The sequence below is a fragment of the Lepisosteus oculatus genome, chromosome 4, assembly GCF_040954835.1.
Source record: "Lepisosteus oculatus isolate fLepOcu1 chromosome 4, fLepOcu1.hap2, whole genome shotgun sequence".
NCBI lineage: Eukaryota > Metazoa > Chordata > Actinopteri > Semionotiformes > Lepisosteidae > Lepisosteus > Lepisosteus oculatus.
The window spans coordinates 34,243,471-34,263,484 of NC_090699.1; the positions used below are offsets into that span (position 1 = coordinate 34,243,471).

Here is a 20,014-nt window from a genome sequence, read left to right on the forward strand (position 1 = left end):
TTTCGTATTTTAGTCTATATTGCTCAATTACCACATTACGTGATCTAAAATAGAGCTTCTAGTTTGTTGGGAAAAAAAGCACAGGACTGCACTACCGCTGTTCCTTCAAGGTGAATTTCACACACACAGCTGATGTATGGGTGGACCACTTTGTGTCAGTCTGACATCTGAGGAGTTGAATGGATGTCAAACTGAGCACACTATTGTGGAGATGTGAATGTTTTCAGTGGCTGAAGGTTAAGAGTAATCCAATACAGAAGAACCCCCAGTGTGTGTACTAACCCCAAGGAAAAATGATTATAACTTAAAATATTTACATACATTAACATATATACTTTGGACTTTCATCTCTGGTTTTAAATGTGATGTACAGTACTGTACTTTAAGACTGCAGAAATGAATAGGTTCATTTATAAGAGAAAGAAATCTCATCTTCTTTTGGTCTTACTTAAAGAGTTTCTTCTTGGACAAGAAATGTATTATCATGCAGTCTGCTGGTTTAAATAACTTGTCATTAAACTTTGAAAAAATGTTAAAAAATGCAATGTAGGTTATGAACTACCTACATATTTTAAACTCAATTCATATATCTGAAATAAATTTAGAAAGAATTACCTATCCATTAATCAGGCTTCTAAATACCTGCCGACTCCTAGAAGCAGATATATTTGTGAGTAAAATGCTTCTATTGTCATTAAGATGCATTTGGCCTGGTAGAATTATTGTAGCTCCATATGCTATAATATATTTAAGTGACAATACAAAAATAAAACCTTTTATTTCTCAAAGTTTAAGTAATAGCTGTGCTTCTTGATCATGCTTATTGCAGAACTGCATAAATGTCCCTTATATTCCAGGTAGGAACTGAAATTTTATTTTTCAAAAGGAAAATAAATGGGTATCTACTGTATGTAAAATAAATGAAATGATAAAAAAACAGGATCAGGTAATGGGGGAACCAGCCAACCTGCTCCAGCAATGAACAATGAGAAAATGCTTAAAGTCCAGTGAGCTAAAATAAAATCAGGAGGCAAGAGACTAAATACTACAAACCCTTTTTGGAAACCCCATAACTATTGTTATAAAAAAGGTTTAAAAACTGAGACTGGAAAGCACCTGTTGGCCTCAAATGTAAGTATTGGTTAAGAAGAGGGGTATTGGACAAAACCAGGAACACCAAAGACAGCTGAAGTGCCAGTTACTGACAAACAAGGTCTGGGAATGGAGCATATGCACTCTTATGGCATGCTTCTGTAAAGCACAGGTTACACAAAGGGGAAAAAAAAACCCTGAACAGTGTTGAGACGTTACGTTACAGTTTAGCCACAAGACTTACCGGTTTTCCGAACTCCATCTCTGAAAAGAATTTATACCAAGGCTCATTCTCTAAATCTACTTCTTCTGGGCTTATATCCCGAGTCTACAAGGGTAGCAAGGAAGGTGGAGGAGGACAAGGAGAGAGAAGAAGATGGTTGAGTACAGAGTAAAAGGACAGCTTTTTCAGTTTTCAGTCCATTTTTTGCACTGCTAATGTTTTGCAATGCTATTTTTTTCTTTCAAGGCAGATTTTACTATGGCCCTTTGCATTTGTATTAATATGCATGTATATCTAATTCTGGACATCTGCAAGTGTGCAAACAAGTGAATGCATTTTTTAGCGGTACCCAGAAATAATTCATTTGGAAACAGAGAACAAAGAGAATGAATAGTACATCGTGACATGATTTTGAGAAACAAAAGGTAGAGATGTAATAAATCAAAGATGGCAGGAAGGTGAAAGGTTCACGGGAAAGAGCAACTGTACTGCTTGATTTTCCCAACTTCAGACAACAATATACACCAGAAAATGAAACATTCTTTTCAAGTGTTTAGAAAGAAGACGTGGGCTCTCAATGGAACTACATTCTAATGCAACACAGGAAAATAGGTCAAACACTGGGTGGCAGGCTGTTAAATGTCACATATACAAGTTTATGTTTGCAAGTTAATCCTGAACTTTACTGAGATAAAATGCCACTTGAATGGTGATTAATCCTTCAGTTTGTCACCATTGTAAGTTCATATGCAGAATTTAAGAACTAGTGATCTGTAATCTGTTTATAAAACTGACACTGCTTATTATCCAGTTGATTCTAATTTGAAGTTGATGCCCTGACTTCTTTTGAGAAATGGCTGGAAAAGATCCACACACCAATTAAACACTAGCAACCAAACGGGCTAGTTGGGCCTCATTTGTAAACTTTCTTATTTTCACTGAAGATTCTGTGATGTATATCACTTCAAACTATATTACTGAATTTTTGCAAAATGTGTGGTTAAGTAGAAATGCATTCAGGAATTTTAGACTTCTAAAAGCATGTACTGTAACATCAAGAACAAACTTCAAAAAAGGTTCAGAATGTGATTGTTCTATGTTTCTGTATCAAGGGTTATACAGCAAAATCTTAAGCAGCAACACTTGATTAGTTTAAAAAAACATCTGGAATTTTACTTACAGTCAAGGAATACTGAGCTCAGGAAATTTAGATTGTACTGCTCTAGCATTGGTTTGAGCATGATCTGAAGGATCAACTTTATTCCTTTATTTTTGAAATATCAAACAGAAAAGACTACTGCAGGGTAATTTCATCCAGTAAGTGCTTTAATTACACTGTCAAGGAGTCTATTGAGACACACCTGAGAATTAGAATGAGTAAATTTCAGTTGCATGTGGCCCTTTACCTTTGAAGTATGTCTGAAATACATTTTATGGTACAGTTTAACTTTTTAACGCTACTAAGATTCACATCTTGTGGAGATGTATTGCACAACAGTAACATTTATTTTACATGGATAAAAAGTACTAGTGGATAAGTACTATACAGAATTCACTTAGAACCTAAGATGGTGTCACATTTAGCTGGATGTCTTTCATGATTCTGAGGTACACAAAAAATTCAATGACAAGATCAAACTGATCAAATGCTCTCAGCATAAGTGAAACTGAATTGCAGCCATTAATGAGCACACAGCTTGGGTGTAGCTATACCCTATGACACTATGTATTCAGATGTGTTTATGATTTTAAAAGTAAACTGTTCTTTTGCAATCATAGGGTCTTAATGGCATTAAATTGCCACTCTTTCCAGAGAGAATTTAAATTTAAAGAAAGCTTGACTCTTGAAACTCACCAATAAATCTGGTAGCTGACAACAGCTAATAATTAATATACAATGCAAGACGAACTTAACATGTTGCATCCTCCCTAGAATTCACATAGGCCAGATTGCTCTTTACTTCAGAATATGTCAATTAAAAAACACTTTTAAAAATGAAAGCTAGCCCCATTTTGACCACATATCTTAGCAGGTCCAAATCAAAAAGTCCACATGCTATAGAAATTCATGCGTAATGACTGCTAACGATCTTCTAATAGCTTCTGATTCTGGTTCCCTTTCTATATCCTTCTTGATCTCAGTGCTGCTTTTGACACTGTTGACCATGACATCTTACTTTCTCGCCTTGAGACTGTGTTTGGAGTTTCTGACACTGCTCTCAAATGGTTCAAGTCTTACCTCACTGATCGCTGGGGTATCTAAATCTACATTGTACAGACTGCAGTATGTCCAAATTTCGGCAGCCAGAATCCTGTTCAGGTCTAGTGCAATTGATCACATTACTCCTGTCCTGGTGTCCTTGCACTGGCTTCCTTTCAAATTCCGTGTGGTCTTTAAAATCCTCATGCTCACCTATAAGGCTCTGTATGGCTTGGCACCTCAGTACCCGTCTGAACTATTATCGCCCTACTCCCCACCTCGCAACCTTCGCTCATCTCATTTTGGTCTCCTGTCCCCCAAGCCCATCTACATTCTAGGGGTGACAGGGCCTTTACCTATTATGCCCCCAAGCCGTGGAACTCTCTCCCCAAGGATATCAGAAAGTCAGTTTCTCTAAACTCTTTAAAATCCAGACTCAAAACCTTCTTCTTTAGAAGAGCCTTTATTTAACTGGTTCCATTCTTTACCCCTTTGCTCCTACTATACTTAGTACCACCAACCACAGTCTCCTCTGTGTATTGTAACTGTGTTTTATCTTGTGTTTTATTTTTATTTATTGTTGTTGTCAAAGCGCTTTGAGAAGCCACCTTTAAAGGCGCTATAAAAAATAAAGTTTATTATTATTATTATTACATCATGAGACATACTCTCCACAAGTCTACTGCAGTGCTAATGGCTGATCCAATTCACAATTTAACAGAGCTGCCAAAATGATGGACATTACTTTGACTGTGGAAACATGCTGTGAATATTACAGTCAGTATGATCACACAGGTGCTTGATTCACTTTGTAAAAGGCTCCTTGCTGGGTATTCTAAGTTTAACCTGTTCTGTTCAGCCAATATATTTACAAATACAGTAAGTTACTATATGCAGTGTGACTTGAGAGTACTGCAATTCACTCCTGAAAGAGTGTAACATGCTGCACTCCATAACACTTTTCCATGGCCCCACATAGGTGTTCAAAGATGTGCCCCTGATACCTGAACAAAATAATCAATTCTTAAACCCCTCACAAAGAAACTAAAATACAGTTGTAAAGGGGGTTCATACATTACAGACCCCCGCCAGGTACCATTAAGAACCATGTGTTTCATTAATAAGGTTACCAATACATTCTAAAATATTACACAGCTGAAATACAATAAAGAAAGAACAAACTGTTTGGATACACATCATTACTTATTATTCTAATCTTTTTAATTAACAGCATGAATGTTTTGTGTTTTAACACATCGAATGATTTTGAAAAAGGGTCTCAGGTGATCTATTTTTGAATTAGCTTGTCATGTTTTACTCCTTACCAGGATGCCAGTCACCATCCATTTTTGTCTGCAGCCCCAAGACTGCTTCCTTCCTGAAGCAGTTTGTATTTCCTAAAGATGATAGTGGAGCTAATCTGCTCAGAAACAGGCACCAAACGAAAAAGGATGATTCCTTGAATCCACATGGATTTCCTTCCTCTTACTAACAACTATGTAAGTAGTAGAGACTTGAAGTCTTTAGGATGTCGAGGAATAATCATGCTTATATCCAAGGGTTCTTTCGGCAAGGTGTTCTTTCAGAACATGCAAATAATTGAAAGATGGATTAATGTTTTTTGCACAATTGAAAAAAAACATTTTTTTTTAATTACAGGTATTCCACTGCCTATAACACTTACACTCTTTTCATTCTTGTAGGAACACATTCATAGTCATAAATGTACCACAACACAAACTCATTATAATATTAATATAATATTGTACGAATAACCTTTTATTGTCACCTAACTGTCCTTTAAAAACTATTTTAGTGGAATTGTAATGGCAGTGATATGTATCTGTCCATCTGCTTTTCAGACAGAAATTGTTAAATTTGCACCTGCAATACAAACATGGTAACACATTTCAACTTAATTTTCCTTAAAATACATACAGTACCGCATACCTCGCTTGGGAACATTACTATTGAATATATTTATGATGTCATCAAACAAATAAGAAAGCTGCATTTCAGGACAAAAGGCATTTAAGTACAGAAAAGTTAAGGGTCTCCTCTTAGATATCTTAGATAAACTGCAAATAAAAGTAAAACAAGGGAAATCTTCCTTTCAGACAGTTGCACACAAAAAACTGTACTTCCACGGCAAAACATAAATCACAGAGTACATATATTTTGATGCCGTTCCTTTTGGCATTCTTTTCCAATTTGATTTTGCCTACAAATTTGAACCAATTATCATGCAGTATGTAAGGGGACCCCTGTATTTATTAGTGTACAGCACTGTATGTGTACGAGACCTCTTAAACACCATCAATAAGTTACAGCAGAAGCAGACTACCATTTTGCCGTTGATAACAAGAATTCCTTAAGGAACATCTGAAACCAATTTTCCAAAATGACAAAAGAAACAGATTGATTTTAAAGTAAAAAAGAGAACAAAAATAAAAAAATAAAACTATGGAAAATTATATAAATGCAAGATTAAATAAAAGGCAGTGATGAAAGCCGACTATGACTTAAAGCACCTTTTTCTGCATAATAAGTACACAATATTATATAATCTCTGCCCCCCTTGCCCATGAAGACAGTCTAGAGCTATGAGAACAAAACAGGTGAACCATAGCAGCTCAGTATCAAACACAAGCTCCTGTCTGATCCTGTGAAGTTGTTAGCAATATTGAAAAAAAGACTCCTAAATTATTAGAATGACTTTACAAAGGAATTCAAAAGTAGTTACGAACAGTTTTGAACTGCTGTCGAACCCATCCAAAACAAATTTTTCACCACAGAAAAGATGCAAAAGGAATAATACAAATGCTTTAAAAAATTGCCATAAACAACAAAAAACATAAACAAGCTGTCCCCAATCAGAGATGTGAAAATCCAGTTAATGCATCTAGTGTAATGCATCTCCCTCCAGCAGAAAATGTAAAGAGCTCATTTACATCTACCATCACTGAACAAAAATAATCATTCTAGGTCAGTGAATGAAAAGGGGGAATTTGATCCCAGCCTCTAATACTGTCACCTCATTTAATACCTGGATTCAAATACAGTGAAAACAATGACAGAATTGCAAAGGTCTTACTTGCTTTCACAATCAAACCAGCTTTGTTCCAATCCATCAGAAAGCAGGGTTGAGAAACATAAATAATGCATACTGGGATGTATGGCATGTATAATAATGGGGCTGAAGGAATAGAGGCGGAGACACCTTACCGTTTTCTCTTGCTTCAGCACTGAGGATTTTCCTGGCTCATACTCGAAGATGCTCTTGGGTTCAGCACGGTATTTCCTGGTGTCAACCTTCTTGTCCGGGGGTTCCCAATCATTCCTGAGGAGGACAAGACAAAATTAACATTCAACCTGTCTGTTTCCATGGAAACCAGCGCAATTTTGGATATCGTCTTTACCAGCCCATCCAACCAGTCAAGCCCCCACCCCCACCCCTTTCCCATATGAACCCCTCCTCCCCTGAACACCACAGTTAATCCCCGTTTAATCAGGGTGCCGAGGCTGTGCAGCAGGAAATCTGGTCTCTTGGAAATTCTCTGCATAAAACCTCCATTTATTATTTTTACACTGGGTGAACAGCCAGGAAAAAACAAAAGACACTCCCTGCTGTTTTGACCATTACTGAAAATGAGGTGTGAATTGAGCTTGTGAGCGTTTCACCATGTGGAAACGAAATGACAAGGAAAGCCTCAGGTGTGTAAATGCCAGTTTCTCTACGCCATCAGTTCCTTCATTTTTAACAGCTAAACCCTATATAGTCACATAAATAAAAACAAAAACTTTTAATTTTATGGTCATTCATTAGATTTATCTGAATGTGTAAATAAAATGGAAAATATAAAACTATTAAAATAACACAAATAAAACCATTAACCCAGACGTGACCATTGTTTAAAAGTTTACAGCATATTTTTTTATACACGCAACAAAACCGTTTAACAGTCAGTAGAATATGTACTTTTTAAAAATGACGCCATAGCTACACTACAGCAAATTTAAAGAATTTCACCTCAGCCTTATACTATGTTCGAACTGCTCAGTGAGACAGTTTGTAAGTGCAGGGCATAAGAGGATGTCAATTCAAGGAAATGAGGTTTAATTTAAAAAACTCTTTATGAAGACATCTTGTAATAAATTATCTGTCATTTTCTGAACTATGGAGAGCATTTGTCAGGATGGAGCATGGGTATTCTTAAACATCATTGCCATGAGAATTTGGTATCAGTCAAAGCAGCTCAGAGATTCACAAAGCAATTCCAAATGGCTGGAAATCTACAATTATGTCAAGCATAAGGTTAATCACAGTTAAACAGCTGGTCAGGATGTGGAGATCAGCTGCTGATAAAGCATCAGGGTAGCTCTAATGGACAGAAACACTTCATAAGGCACGCTGGAAGTTCCTTTTCACTGCCAGTATTCAGGAAATGGTAATTTAACATTGAATGCACTGCAGACAACTGGTGCAGCCTTCTTTTTTTCACTGAAATTTATTGGTAGAATCTTTAAAGCAATATGCAAAATGTTCATGCAAATAGCCATTGAGGCACCATGTGAAGTCTGAGATAGTGTTGCACTGAAGGATCATCATTAAAAACCATACTGTTTATACGTTCAACATATAGATCATAACTACTGTAGAATTTAGGTTCATTTCAGAATTTGCTCAATATTTTGCTTCAAACAATGATAAAAAGCCGAGAAGTTACTGAAGGACAACATTAAGCAGGAATGGCCAGATCTCTGAGCTGGGTCTGTGCTGCAGGTCGGGATGATCACACGACATATTGACAATTATTGCCATATTTTGGAAGGGAGGAGGTAGGAGGGTCTCTTACAGTAACAATCTTCTACTTACTATAGTATGATGGATTTTATTCTCTTTATATAGAGTAGAACAGATGATGTGAACATCATTTGGTGATGTGGACGTTATCGCTGTACAAAATAAAAGCTATTATGCAAAAACTAAAGCTCAGGAAAAGTGTGGATTTCATTTACATAATTTCAATAGTTAGTGTCCGAATGATTAGAATGCTTAGGTCTGCCTTTCGACGTATTTTTTTTTTGTTTAAAACAGAAGAATTAAAGGAAAGGTTGTGAAAACAAGTCTGAACTTCTAATCAATGGGCAATGTCGACAGAAGTCACATTAACGTTCTCAATAAGCAGGACTAAAAAGACTAAATTTAAATGATACCTGCAGAGCTACAGTAAGTAGAGAAATTTGGTACCAAGCGCCAGGATGAATTGAAATGGCTAGGAATCAGCACAATACTTTGTGCCAAAGGATTAGGCATGTCAACACAAAGCTTCTTCATTAATCATTTGTTGTCAAAACCTAATATATTTCAGCATATTGGGGTTGAATTATTTATTAGGGCTCTTCTTGGCCATATGGGGAGGTGCTACATAGAAGCTACATGCACATATGGAGCAAAGGCTGGCCACAGCCGCTGACAGCTTAGAGATGAGGCCCCTTCAATAGGCAAAGCAGCAGGCATGCTACCAAAATATCAATACACAATACTTGTGGAGATCCCAGACCACACACACTGGGGAGCAGTCAAATCTCCCTTGACTCTAGTGTCACAGATATGGTCTCAACAGCTAGACAGCTAAAAATGAGCACCGCATGAACACAACCATTTAGTTCTATAACCATATGAGTTAAATGCACATACATCAATAAGTTGCATATTGAGGTAGAATTTACCCAAGTTATTATCTGACTTTGATCCTTTTCATGTTCTTCTATCTCATAAATACTGTGAATAATGACTTCTAATCCATCTTTGACAAAATCAAGAGCTGTCACTAACCCTAAGGAATTGATGTATTTGATACCATGATCGTGAGATTTAAATGCATTCAGGAGATGAATTACTACTTATCGTGAATTTCTTTTTAGAAAACACTTTTATCCCAGTCAAGAAAAGGCAAAGACAACAAAAACAGCAGACACAGAAAAAACACATGCAAAACCAATTTCAAACTGAAAATAATGTAACTGTTTGATAAATATTAAATCTATTTCTGACTTTTGGAAAAAACAATTAGTTTACACAGTTGGTTCACAATTTCCCAAGTTAAAATGACTTAAAAGTTCAAAAGTACTGTGCCACATTAAGCTTAGTCAGTTTTATTAGACCTAAATGCAGGCTAATTATTAAGTGAATTACTGAATGAAACACCCCAACAGGAGGAAATTATTCTTTAAATTAGTAAAGCAAAGGATGAGATTTAGCAAGAAAATATGTTTTGCTGAAAAAGAAAATATGCTTATCAGATTGGTATGTCACTCCTCTCTCCATTAGTCACACAGTATAATTTTGATATTCCATGACAGATAAGGTTGGAAAATTGCCTATTTATTGCCACAAAAATGCCAGGGTAATTGAACACACAAAACTGTAAGAGAAATGGATAGTTCGAGCCTAAGGAGCAAAGGTTTAAATGGATTAAATGCTTTCTGCAACACCTATTCAAGAACAAATAGGTTTACTTCTGTAAAGAAACCTAGTAGTTCTGGTTCAGGAAAGGGTCCAATCATGTTGTGAAAAGCACGTTATGGTTTGACTTTATGGGGACACTTACCTTTCGGATGAGGGCTTGAGAGAGGAGGTGCGTGGTGGCAGGGGCACTGTTGCTGACCTTTTCACTCCCAATTCAGTGTCAATACTGTCTCCTGCACTTTTTGATCGTGGCACACAACTCTGACTTCTCACTGTAAAGCCAGCACATCAAATTAATTTACAAAGACAAGACAGAAACAACAGTAATCAATAACTGCCTTTTAAGAATTTGCCAAGCAGTTGCACAGAGATAGGTAATAAAATGACCTGGTTATTGTGATACACAGATCTGAAGGACATGGCCTTTAATAGTTTCCTCCTTCCCTCCATGGTCTGTTTTAATTATCCAGAACCAAAGCTACTTGGGGAAGACAGCACCAGTGTCATCATGACCTGCTCTTTCAAAAGCAATTTTCTGCAAATGTATTGTGTGTTACAGGAATTAGGTAAGACTACAAAGAATGACCCATTTTGAGAAACATAAGGAAGATACAGTAAATACACACATAAAGGGATGAGTGATTTTCATTCATGGATGTTTCTTTAATATGAAGTACAGTCTTCTCCAATGGAAACAAATAAGTAGAATAGCGATTGAAATTATTTGTATACCTTAGCTAAAAATGTGGTCTTTTTTAAAAGAGACTAATTCGGGATAATGTGAAATTTGAAAATAAAACAATAATAAATTCTCATATACTTTAACAATTAAAAAATACACTTACTATCTTCTGAATATGACTGACTTGGAGAATTTGAATCAGAATCATCATCTGCAAAAAACACAGACAAGAAACCTTTAAAGCTTCAAACCTAACAAAAGTAGATTTGTTACTATCAAAAATAACCCGCCTTTCTTAGTATGAAAAGGATAAGAAATTCCTTACTGACCTTTTCATATACTGTAACAGCAGACCTAAATTCAAACACCAAATGTGTCGTAAATAAGGCTGTAATTATTTCCAAGTAACTAAGTCCCATGTATTACAGTTTTACAAAGGAAATACAAGGTTTTTAAAATAAAGTTGGGAATATGTACTTAATAAACACAGCACATTGGATAGTTTTGCACAGTTGTGGGATTTAAGGCACTGGTAGTGATCTCTGGAGTTCAACAGCCCCCACTTTTACAGTGTTGATGAGAATATAGCTGTTCTTCTAAAAATGTTCCCCATATAGAGATGCACATACTGTAGCATACAGTTGTTATGCTGATTTAAATGCACTTGTATGTTGTACTGTACATTACAAATATGTTTTGATCTTAAAAATTCCCATTCTGATTAAAAAATAATAAATGTTAGCAATACCTGAGATAAACTCTAGCTTGTGCTTACTCATACAGTACTTCATTTTACCATGTCCATTGCATATTCACTCTGCTATACTGTACAAATAGTATATTCCATTTACTGTATACTGGGGTCTGCTGGGGTCTGGGGTCGGAATATAAAAATAGTTATCTTTGTTGTTTAGATCTGCAGTCAGAATAATTCATAGTGGCAATCTGAAGTTCCATTTTATTCCAAGTTGAACATGCTGCATTTGTCCCCTCTGGAATCCTCATTGTCAAGCAGTCTACAGGCCTCCACACTGCTAAAATTGCACATCCAAACACCAAGCTCTTAATGAGTTAAGGTGATATGAGACATGATGGCAATAAAGCACTGGGAGCTTGACAGGAAACACAAGAAGCCTGACAATTAAAACCGGTACCTTCAGAACAGTGCCTTTTAGCAATCTCTGAGAAAACATAGGTTGGGATGTAAGGGGTCTCCACTAAGAATGATAAGAAAAGAGACAGAAGAAACTTAAGAAAAAGTTATGAGTAGATGGATGAAAAAAGAAATCCACAAAAGACACAGAAGCACATCTCAATGCCGAGAAAATGTACTGTATGCATCCCACATCATGCAAGCAATTGTTCTGTTTTTATACTTTAGTCAAAGGATTTCAGAAAAGTAGACTATTTTGTGGATCCAGCTGAACTGGTGCTGGTGCTTGGTAGGCATAAAAATAATAGTGATCATGATAATGACTCTGCCAGCTTAAAAAATAATTATATGGATGCCCCCTGATTTTATGGGCATATTGTGGGCAGGATATACAGTACTGTGCCAATCTATAATCCAAAATACGTGAACAGATGCTCAAACATGATGTAGAACTAGTCCGTATTTCCTGATTATTGCTTGGACATTGGATGCAAGTTGTCTGTTTGAACAATCAACTAAAGCTCACACACATGTAAGCAAATTACTGAGAATTCAATCAACGGGAATACTGTAAATCACACCTTTCATTTGTTTCTTGTACCTACCAAAATGTAACATTTTAATACATGTGTTAACAAGTTTAAATTACCTTGGTGCCATTCAAAACTATTTTACATTCAATTGAAATATGTCTTGTGTGTAGCACTATTTGGCTCTCTGTTCAGTATATACAAATAACACACTTTTCACAATTCAGTCAAAGAAGGTATGACTTCTCATATGGTTTAAGTGAAATGTAAATAATACCAAAGAAAAGGTATGGCAGTGATAAACCTAAAAAGTCGGGATACACTGAAGATATGCAATAAAGATATGCAATAAAGGAGGAAGTACAAAAAAGTATACTTGCAATGTACAGTAACTGTGCCATGCAGTAGTAAGGTATCATGACAGTATCACACTGTACAGTATATTAGTATAATAAAGACAATAGCAAATGCCCAATACAACAACACTTGATATAATTAAAGTTTAATAAAAACAATTAGGTTGTTAGTCTGATGTACCTTTATTTTGCTATGTTTTTCGTCTATGAGACAGTACAAACACAACAAACGGTACTGGTTCCAATGCTCATTAGTTGTAATTTTAATGCCTCTCATTATACTGTATGCTTGCAGGTCTAATATCTTACATCATTTACAGAGGGGCTTAACTACTGTAATGGTGACGTTTTACAAGGGATAACAGATGGAAAGGGCTGTTTTGCAGATGTGAATGACAGGATGTGCTATAAGTAAAACAGGTGACATCTTTATGGAAGTAATGCTGATGTTAGGAAAAGACCTTTTCACAATTGTGTACACTGAAATGAAGGCAAAAGGCAGGTTTTGACATCTTTCTTTTGCAATATAAGTTTATTCTCTGTGGGAAATAGAAGACTTAATGTAGAAATGTAACACATAAGAGATCATTTGTGAAGGCAAAACAAGACAGTGCAAACTACATTTGCAGTGTTCCATAACATTGAGAGAACATGTTTTTTTAAGAATTATAATGCACCAAGCAAATGGAAGCAATCTGTAAAGAAGGAAGGATTGTGTCTCACAAATTAAAGGCACATGCGTACCACACCTCTGCCTATTTGTAGGATCAGCTACTTTACAGTTGCCATTTTTTTCTCATTTAACCTTTCATTGCATGTCTAAGTGGAAAGTGAAATGGAAGTGGTAAAATTTAATGGAGTACAGTCTCCCTTGCTTGCCCATTGAAATGAAATAATTGTCTTGATTTAAGAAAGGTTTTAAAAATTGTTCCAGAAATATAGTCCTAAGAGGTTCTTTTACAAGCAAATGAAATATAAAATTAAGCAGCCTGGGCTCCCACTTGTGAGGTAACACAGGGCAAAGGAGTAGTGTGTGTTTTTAATTGTCAGACTACACATTTATTATCATTCATCTCTAGCAAACCTGCAATGTTAATAACATTTTTCTGAATCTCAATTCATAACAGTTCTACTAAATCTACTAACAGATCTACTAAATCAAGACTTGATCTAAAATGTATTAAGTACCACACGCCCATCAGGTCTCTCTAGCAATTCTCCTTTAGCTCATTTGTCCTGCACATGTCCTTTATATGTACATCAGTTTTATTTGTCATATTAAATGCTATAAAGGTACGGTTTTAGGAAATCAAAAAGCCTGAGAAAAACTTCAGAGACCATTTATATATTTTGTTGCTGAAGGCAAAGCACATGAAAATAGAGCAAATGAACCTGTTCAAATCTACACCGTCAATCCAGGGGGTTATCAGTTGCAGTTGTTAGGGTAAAAAGCATAGCAAAGCCCACCAAAATGTAAAACGTCACATCATCAGGGCAACGGGCAAAGCATCAGAAGGAGACAGCATTAAGCAATGTGATCAGCACTCCACCACAACCAGGAAAATTAATGTGGCATATCCCCCTGTTTTACCTTCTGACTTTGAACTAGGAGTTGACTCTGGAAACTGGTAGGTAGGGGCATAAGGGTTTTCCTCTGTAGCAGAGAAAAGCAGTGGATTTGAATAGTTCCAGATTGTTCTTTACTGTTCCTTTGTAATTGGGTTACAAACTGACAGCAAAAAACAACACACTTATGTACTGTCTTTTTACATATAAAGACAATGATAATGAATGATAAAGTTAGTTGGGCATACCTAACGCTTCAACAACTAAGATGTTAAGTTATATTTCTTCTCTCCAGTTAGCACATCGCCGTGGATGAAGTCTATCTGTTCTTAGAACAACATTAAACAATGTTGAGATTTCCATGTGCTTTAGCTTGTAAAGTATCACCTTGCTTGCCACAGGTGTTAACAACAATCTGACTTTATTTATAGCCATATTTTCTAAAGTATATAGGTCCTAAGAAGACATTTCTAAGCCTTCTGCATATTTTAACTTAAATATATGCACATAAAAGGTTTAGATCAAGTCATACTTCAAAGTTTGCAGTGCTAACAAGAGATAAGAAAACAGATTAAGCCTTTTCCCTTTTAAAATGTAACAGAAATATTAGTCGTTTCTTAAATATTAATAGTTCTCAAAACTATCTCTGTATGGTACTTCCAAACTACTTCAATGCAAATAAGATGAACAATACATTTGAATGGTAGAACACCAAATTTGCCAGAAGAGAAAGACATAGTTTCAGTTACAGCCATGATATGTCATTCCTTCCATTAATCATGAGGAAACTGTTTGCAAAATTGTCATTTAAAGATATGAGCACCATAGAGAGTTTTCAAATAAATGTAACTAAATACTAGGGTTGATAGCTGTTAAGAAAAAGTAAACACTCGCAACACTGGCTGGCTGAGATAACAGCAGTCAGTGGTACCTTCTACTTTGATCGGCTTTTCGGTAGGCTCTGGGAATTTGTAGGTAGGATAGTAAGGGTTTTCTTCAGGAGATTCTGAGCAGAAACGGCAGGTTTAAGAAAGAGAAAAGAGAGAGACAGCAGGTAAGAGCGTGATGATTACAGAGAACTGTCAAAGCCCAACATAGGAGATGACAAAATGTAGACTTTCTGTCTCCTCCACAGTGCCAGCTTCAGACCCAATAGCCTAAAATGTTAACATCTAGACGAAAGGCCAGGAACAGAACGGAAAGACAAAAAGGAGAAGGACACATGGACAAGAAGTGGAAAAACTGGTGAAAGCCCACCTGAAACATTATTTTGCACATCGAAGGCATTATTAGTTCATCATAATGTACATATTGTATACATACGCAAAAATGTCCACATGTATTTTGTCCATCCTTCACTTTATCAAGATGACAAATACTTTATTTTTTAACAACAGGAATTAGAACAAATAACTTTCCAATTTTATTGCTGTTGGCCAAAGTTTCATTTCTAACCAAACAAGTACTGAAAACAAAACAACAATTGTACTGAAAATCAATTTCTACTGTTATGACAACTTTTAATTTGCCTGTAATGTCCATGAAGCCTAGTAACAAACCTAACAAGCATGATGAAAGTTTAATCTCATGCTGTATTGTAGACCTTATATAGAGTAATTTCAAATAATCCTAACTGGAGATTAGTTAACATTTCAGCAGGGTCTGACCAGGGCTACCGGTAGTACAACTTTAATCCTGTCTCTCAAGAACCCCAGTCCTCTAGGAATTATAGTTCTCTTCAAACAGCAGCCACAGATCACATTACTGTTGACAACTTAAACCAATGGACATTGTCATCCTAAGTGGGTTAAAAATCAGAACTGCAACACTGTAGCTTTTTTATGGCCAGTGTTGCAAATCGTGGGTTAAGCAATGAACAATTAGTGAAGAATTCTTATATAATACCTAGCGAAAGCAAATATTTCCAGGCTAATTTCAAATCATTTTGCTCCAGAGCACAATCTGTTGCTGATTTTGTGGAAATAATTTTAAATGATCAAAAGTACAGCCCTGTCAGAAACTATGTACAGCAGTAGGAAAAGAGAAAAAATGTCAATCACTTACATTGGTTCAGGAGTTTCAATTGATTTTACCTTAATATTTTGTGGAACTACATTAGTAAAAACCTGTTATTCTATTGATCAGTGGTTCTCAAAGTGCTATGGTCCACGGACCACTTACACCAAGTCACAGATGCGATGGACCACCTATGCCTACGTCCACTTCTTACCCTGTAAAAATCATCCCCTATTAATGTACTAAAAAATAAATAATATTGAATTAAATTTTATGAAAAGTACTTATATTTTTACAAACAAAGCTGCATATTTTGCACATGTTTTTAATTACTTAAATAATAAAAATGTAAAGAATGGAGCTGCTTTTGTTGAGCAATCAGTGAAGTGATATCTGGATCCAAGCTGGACAACTTTAGTCTCATGTCCGGAAGCAGATGAAGACATCACATCAAGCACACCTTCTGCTTCCTTGCACATCACATTTATCAAACTGTTGGAATTAGAATTACAGCACGGCTGGTATGATTCACAAATTACCTCACTCGCATTTTCACTTCTATTCTGCGTCTTACTCGCACTTGCGCTGTCACTATCGTCACTATATTTGTGTTTCAGAGTCCAATTTGAGCCAGTGATCCATATTAACCCTTCTGCTTCGACTGCTTCTTTAAATTACACTGTGAACTTTCAAACTCAAAGTCAGATATTCAAAAGTAAGAACAAAATGGTACGAACAATAATAAGTGCAATGGTCGAACCACACTCACATATCAAAACGTAAACAGCGTACCCATGCAATCGTAACAAACTAGTGATGGGCAGCATGACTCAGGTTCAAAAAAATATTTTAGATCGGGTTGGGTGGATGTGGGTTGAAATATGACCAAAAGCAAATATATTGCAGAAAACAGATCAATTGTATCTTAAATTAAAGTGATTTAAAGGTTTAAACTGACGTTTTACCATATTTAAGCCCCAATTGGTTGTATCACAAGGCAAAGTGGGAGAAAACGTAACCTAAGAGACAACAGTGTATTACAAAGAAAAAAACATTATGGCAACCTCATTAGAGCAGCTCAGGACACAACTCCAGAAAGGTGAGATAAAAATAAAGAAGAAGGAGGGACAAAAGAGCCAGGTGGGAGACATTTGGCAAGCTAGTTAGTCTGTTTAAAACTAGGAATCTGGATATGCTTTTTCAATAAATGCTGATGAAATGAATGTTCGAATATCGTTCGGTGTAATTTCTAATGGAGTGGGTTCAGAACAGCTTCAGGTCAGTACTTTACTATTCACTATCATTTTAAATCGGGTTGGGCGGGTGCGGGTTTTTCGTGCATCACTAACAACAACAGACTGACGTTGCCGCCAAACTAACTCGTTTTCAATGTGTGACATAATTTCATTCGTGGTGCATAAAACTAAAACATTGGAGCGATAGGCGTAACTCAAGCTGCATTAAAACACAAAGGCAACAGAGGGGTAGAGCCAAGGAGAATGATTGGAAACTTTGCCCTTTCAGCAGACCCTCAAGCCAGCCAAGCCTACAACTAGGCTGGTGCTCGCCCCATTACTGACACGCACAGTCCACTTAACGGCTGGTGAAACCCCGATACCTAGAACCAACACACTCCTCCCACTATTTACAGCCTGCAGCTCTTAACAGTGCTCCTAGGGGGAGCCCCTTCGTAGCAGACGCTACAATATTCTTTCCTCTGACTTAAGCAGCGTAGACTCGTTTTAAGAAAGATGATTAGGTCAGCCTGGGGACCACCTGGTGCACGTTCCCGGACCACTGGTGGTCCGCAGATCACACTTTGAGAACCACTGCTTTAGATGACCTTAAGTGAAAACCCCTTATTACATGTTCTGATACACTTCATTTTTTTCAGAAAAATCCCTTATATGCATTTTTAAAACTAGAAAAAATATCTTCAATATCAGCATGACATGGTTAAAATCAATGGCTACTATTTTCAAACACTTAAATACTTAAATTACAGTCACGTCTTATTGGAATTTAAGAATCTGATTTGATTACAGGGTGCAATAGAATTTATCATACAAAACAGTTTACTGTTAATACAATGTCCACTATTACATGTATATAGTACATTACCTTTGACTTTGTGGATCTGTTTGAACATTGTTTTATACCAATCCTTGGACCTCTCAGTATTCTGGGTAAACAAATAAAAGATAAAAGTTTCTTAAAAACAATTAAAAACTAAGACATTCAAAAATTCCTTTCTAGGTTTTGAAATGAGAAAAACACTTGTATTTTATGACAACAAAGACTTAAGATCCAAGATTATCATCACTAATAATATAGATTGGCTGGTTTGTTCTAGACAATTACAAAACTTTCAAGAACTGCAAGGATTATTAATTTAAATGGATCTAATTTCACATATGCAACTTAAGCCTTGAAAAAACCAAAAAGAAATCAAAATATAGAGAAAGATACAAAACAAAGATGTAACCTCCTGTGATATTCCCCACACAGCAGGAGTACACGAAATAAAAAAAGTGTTGTACCTCTATTCTCCCCTAGTAATGCTGAATAAAACCATCATTTTGCTTTAGAATAGAGAAGGACTACCAAGAAAACAAGAATGTGTTGTAAGTAAATACTACTCTAAAGAATGAAATAATGAGGAAAAAAAAGAGAGTATGGAACTTCCCTTAACCCTCCATGGATTCTTACCCGCAGAGGAATGCCAATTTCATCCACAGGACCAATTCCAACATTTTGTGGAGACCTGACAAGCTTCATCCTTCTGCCATCCATCTCTGTATTTCCACTTTGGGGGTATTCAGCAAGTTCCCTCTCCTGCAAAACTGTACTCCCCTCCTTGGGACTAGTTGCCTTCTCTGGCACAGGATCTGAGGAACCAACCAGATCCTAGTCAGCCCAAGCAAGCATGGAAGCATGCTGGGAAATATTTTTTTAAATACACTGAATCCTGATGCAACAGAATCTCAATACTGTATTGTCTTTCCTTTCCAGAACCGGAGACTGTGTGGTGCTGTGTTCTCCAGGAAGAATGGTTTTGGTTCTCAAAAGAGCACTGGGAAATGAGATCTGGATGATCAAGGCCATTGGCACTGCTCCCAGTCATGGAATACAGATCCAACAGCAGTAAGTACAAGTGGTTTGGGCTCAAAACTCAAGATTGGAGGGCAGTACGGTTTATATATTGAGTGTGACACTGCTGGTATTTTTACATTGAAAAGAATTGGTTCGGCAAAATACCAAGGTATTTGAATGGATACAAATATATGTTTCTTTGGATAAAGGTGTCATCCAAATAAATTACACTTATCTAGTGAAACATTTTCTTGATATGGAGAGGTGATGATGAATTGGAGATGTGTACAAACACAACATTTTCTTGAAAGGCTTTCTTGTTTATACACATCTCCAATCATCATTTAACAAAACTTGACTGAAGTGCTTTAGCTGTGGTAATCCTAGGACAAACTCAAGAATAACATATAAAAAGAAAGCCCCAGAAAATAAATAATTTTCCATTGAGATTTAAAGGTGAAAAAAGCGACACAAGATGAATTTAATGTACTGGTAATAGACTATTATGTTGCAGTTTAAAATGTGTAAAAGACTTAATGAACATACAGTACACCACTTCCATAAGACAAACATGTTCATTATGTCTAATTCAACATATGCTAAAATTTGCAATTACTGATTAGAAATTGGT

At 36.2% G+C, this 20,014-nt stretch overlaps 1 protein-coding gene across 30 annotated transcripts in view; it reads right to left on the reverse strand.

Moving 5' to 3' along the window:
* The window catches only part of LOC102698616 (sorbin and SH3 domain-containing protein 1), a 185,985-nt gene that overhangs the window by 32,476 nt on the left and 133,495 nt on the right, over nucleotides 1-20,014 (reverse strand). For 25 of the 30 annotated variants that reach the window (XM_069189125.1, XM_069189127.1, XM_069189128.1 and 22 more), the window contains 9 exons: nucleotides 19,000-19,178; nucleotides 18,412-18,472; nucleotides 15,206-15,280; nucleotides 14,300-14,362; nucleotides 11,824-11,886; nucleotides 10,833-10,880; nucleotides 10,130-10,259; nucleotides 6,741-6,855; nucleotides 1,337-1,420 (listed from right to left, as the gene is read on the reverse strand). In XM_069189125.1, the coding sequence (XP_069045226.1) occupies nucleotides 1,337-1,420; nucleotides 6,741-6,855; nucleotides 10,130-10,259; nucleotides 10,833-10,880; nucleotides 11,824-11,886; nucleotides 14,300-14,362; nucleotides 15,206-15,280; nucleotides 18,412-18,472; nucleotides 19,000-19,178 (818 nt within the window). The remainder of the gene's footprint in view (nucleotides 1-1,336; nucleotides 1,421-6,740; nucleotides 6,856-10,129; nucleotides 10,260-10,832; nucleotides 10,881-11,823; nucleotides 11,887-14,299; nucleotides 14,363-15,205; nucleotides 15,281-18,411; nucleotides 18,473-18,999; nucleotides 19,179-20,014) is intronic. The other 5 variants (XM_069189140.1, XM_069189135.1, XM_069189122.1 and 2 more) reach the window with 4 other exon arrangements.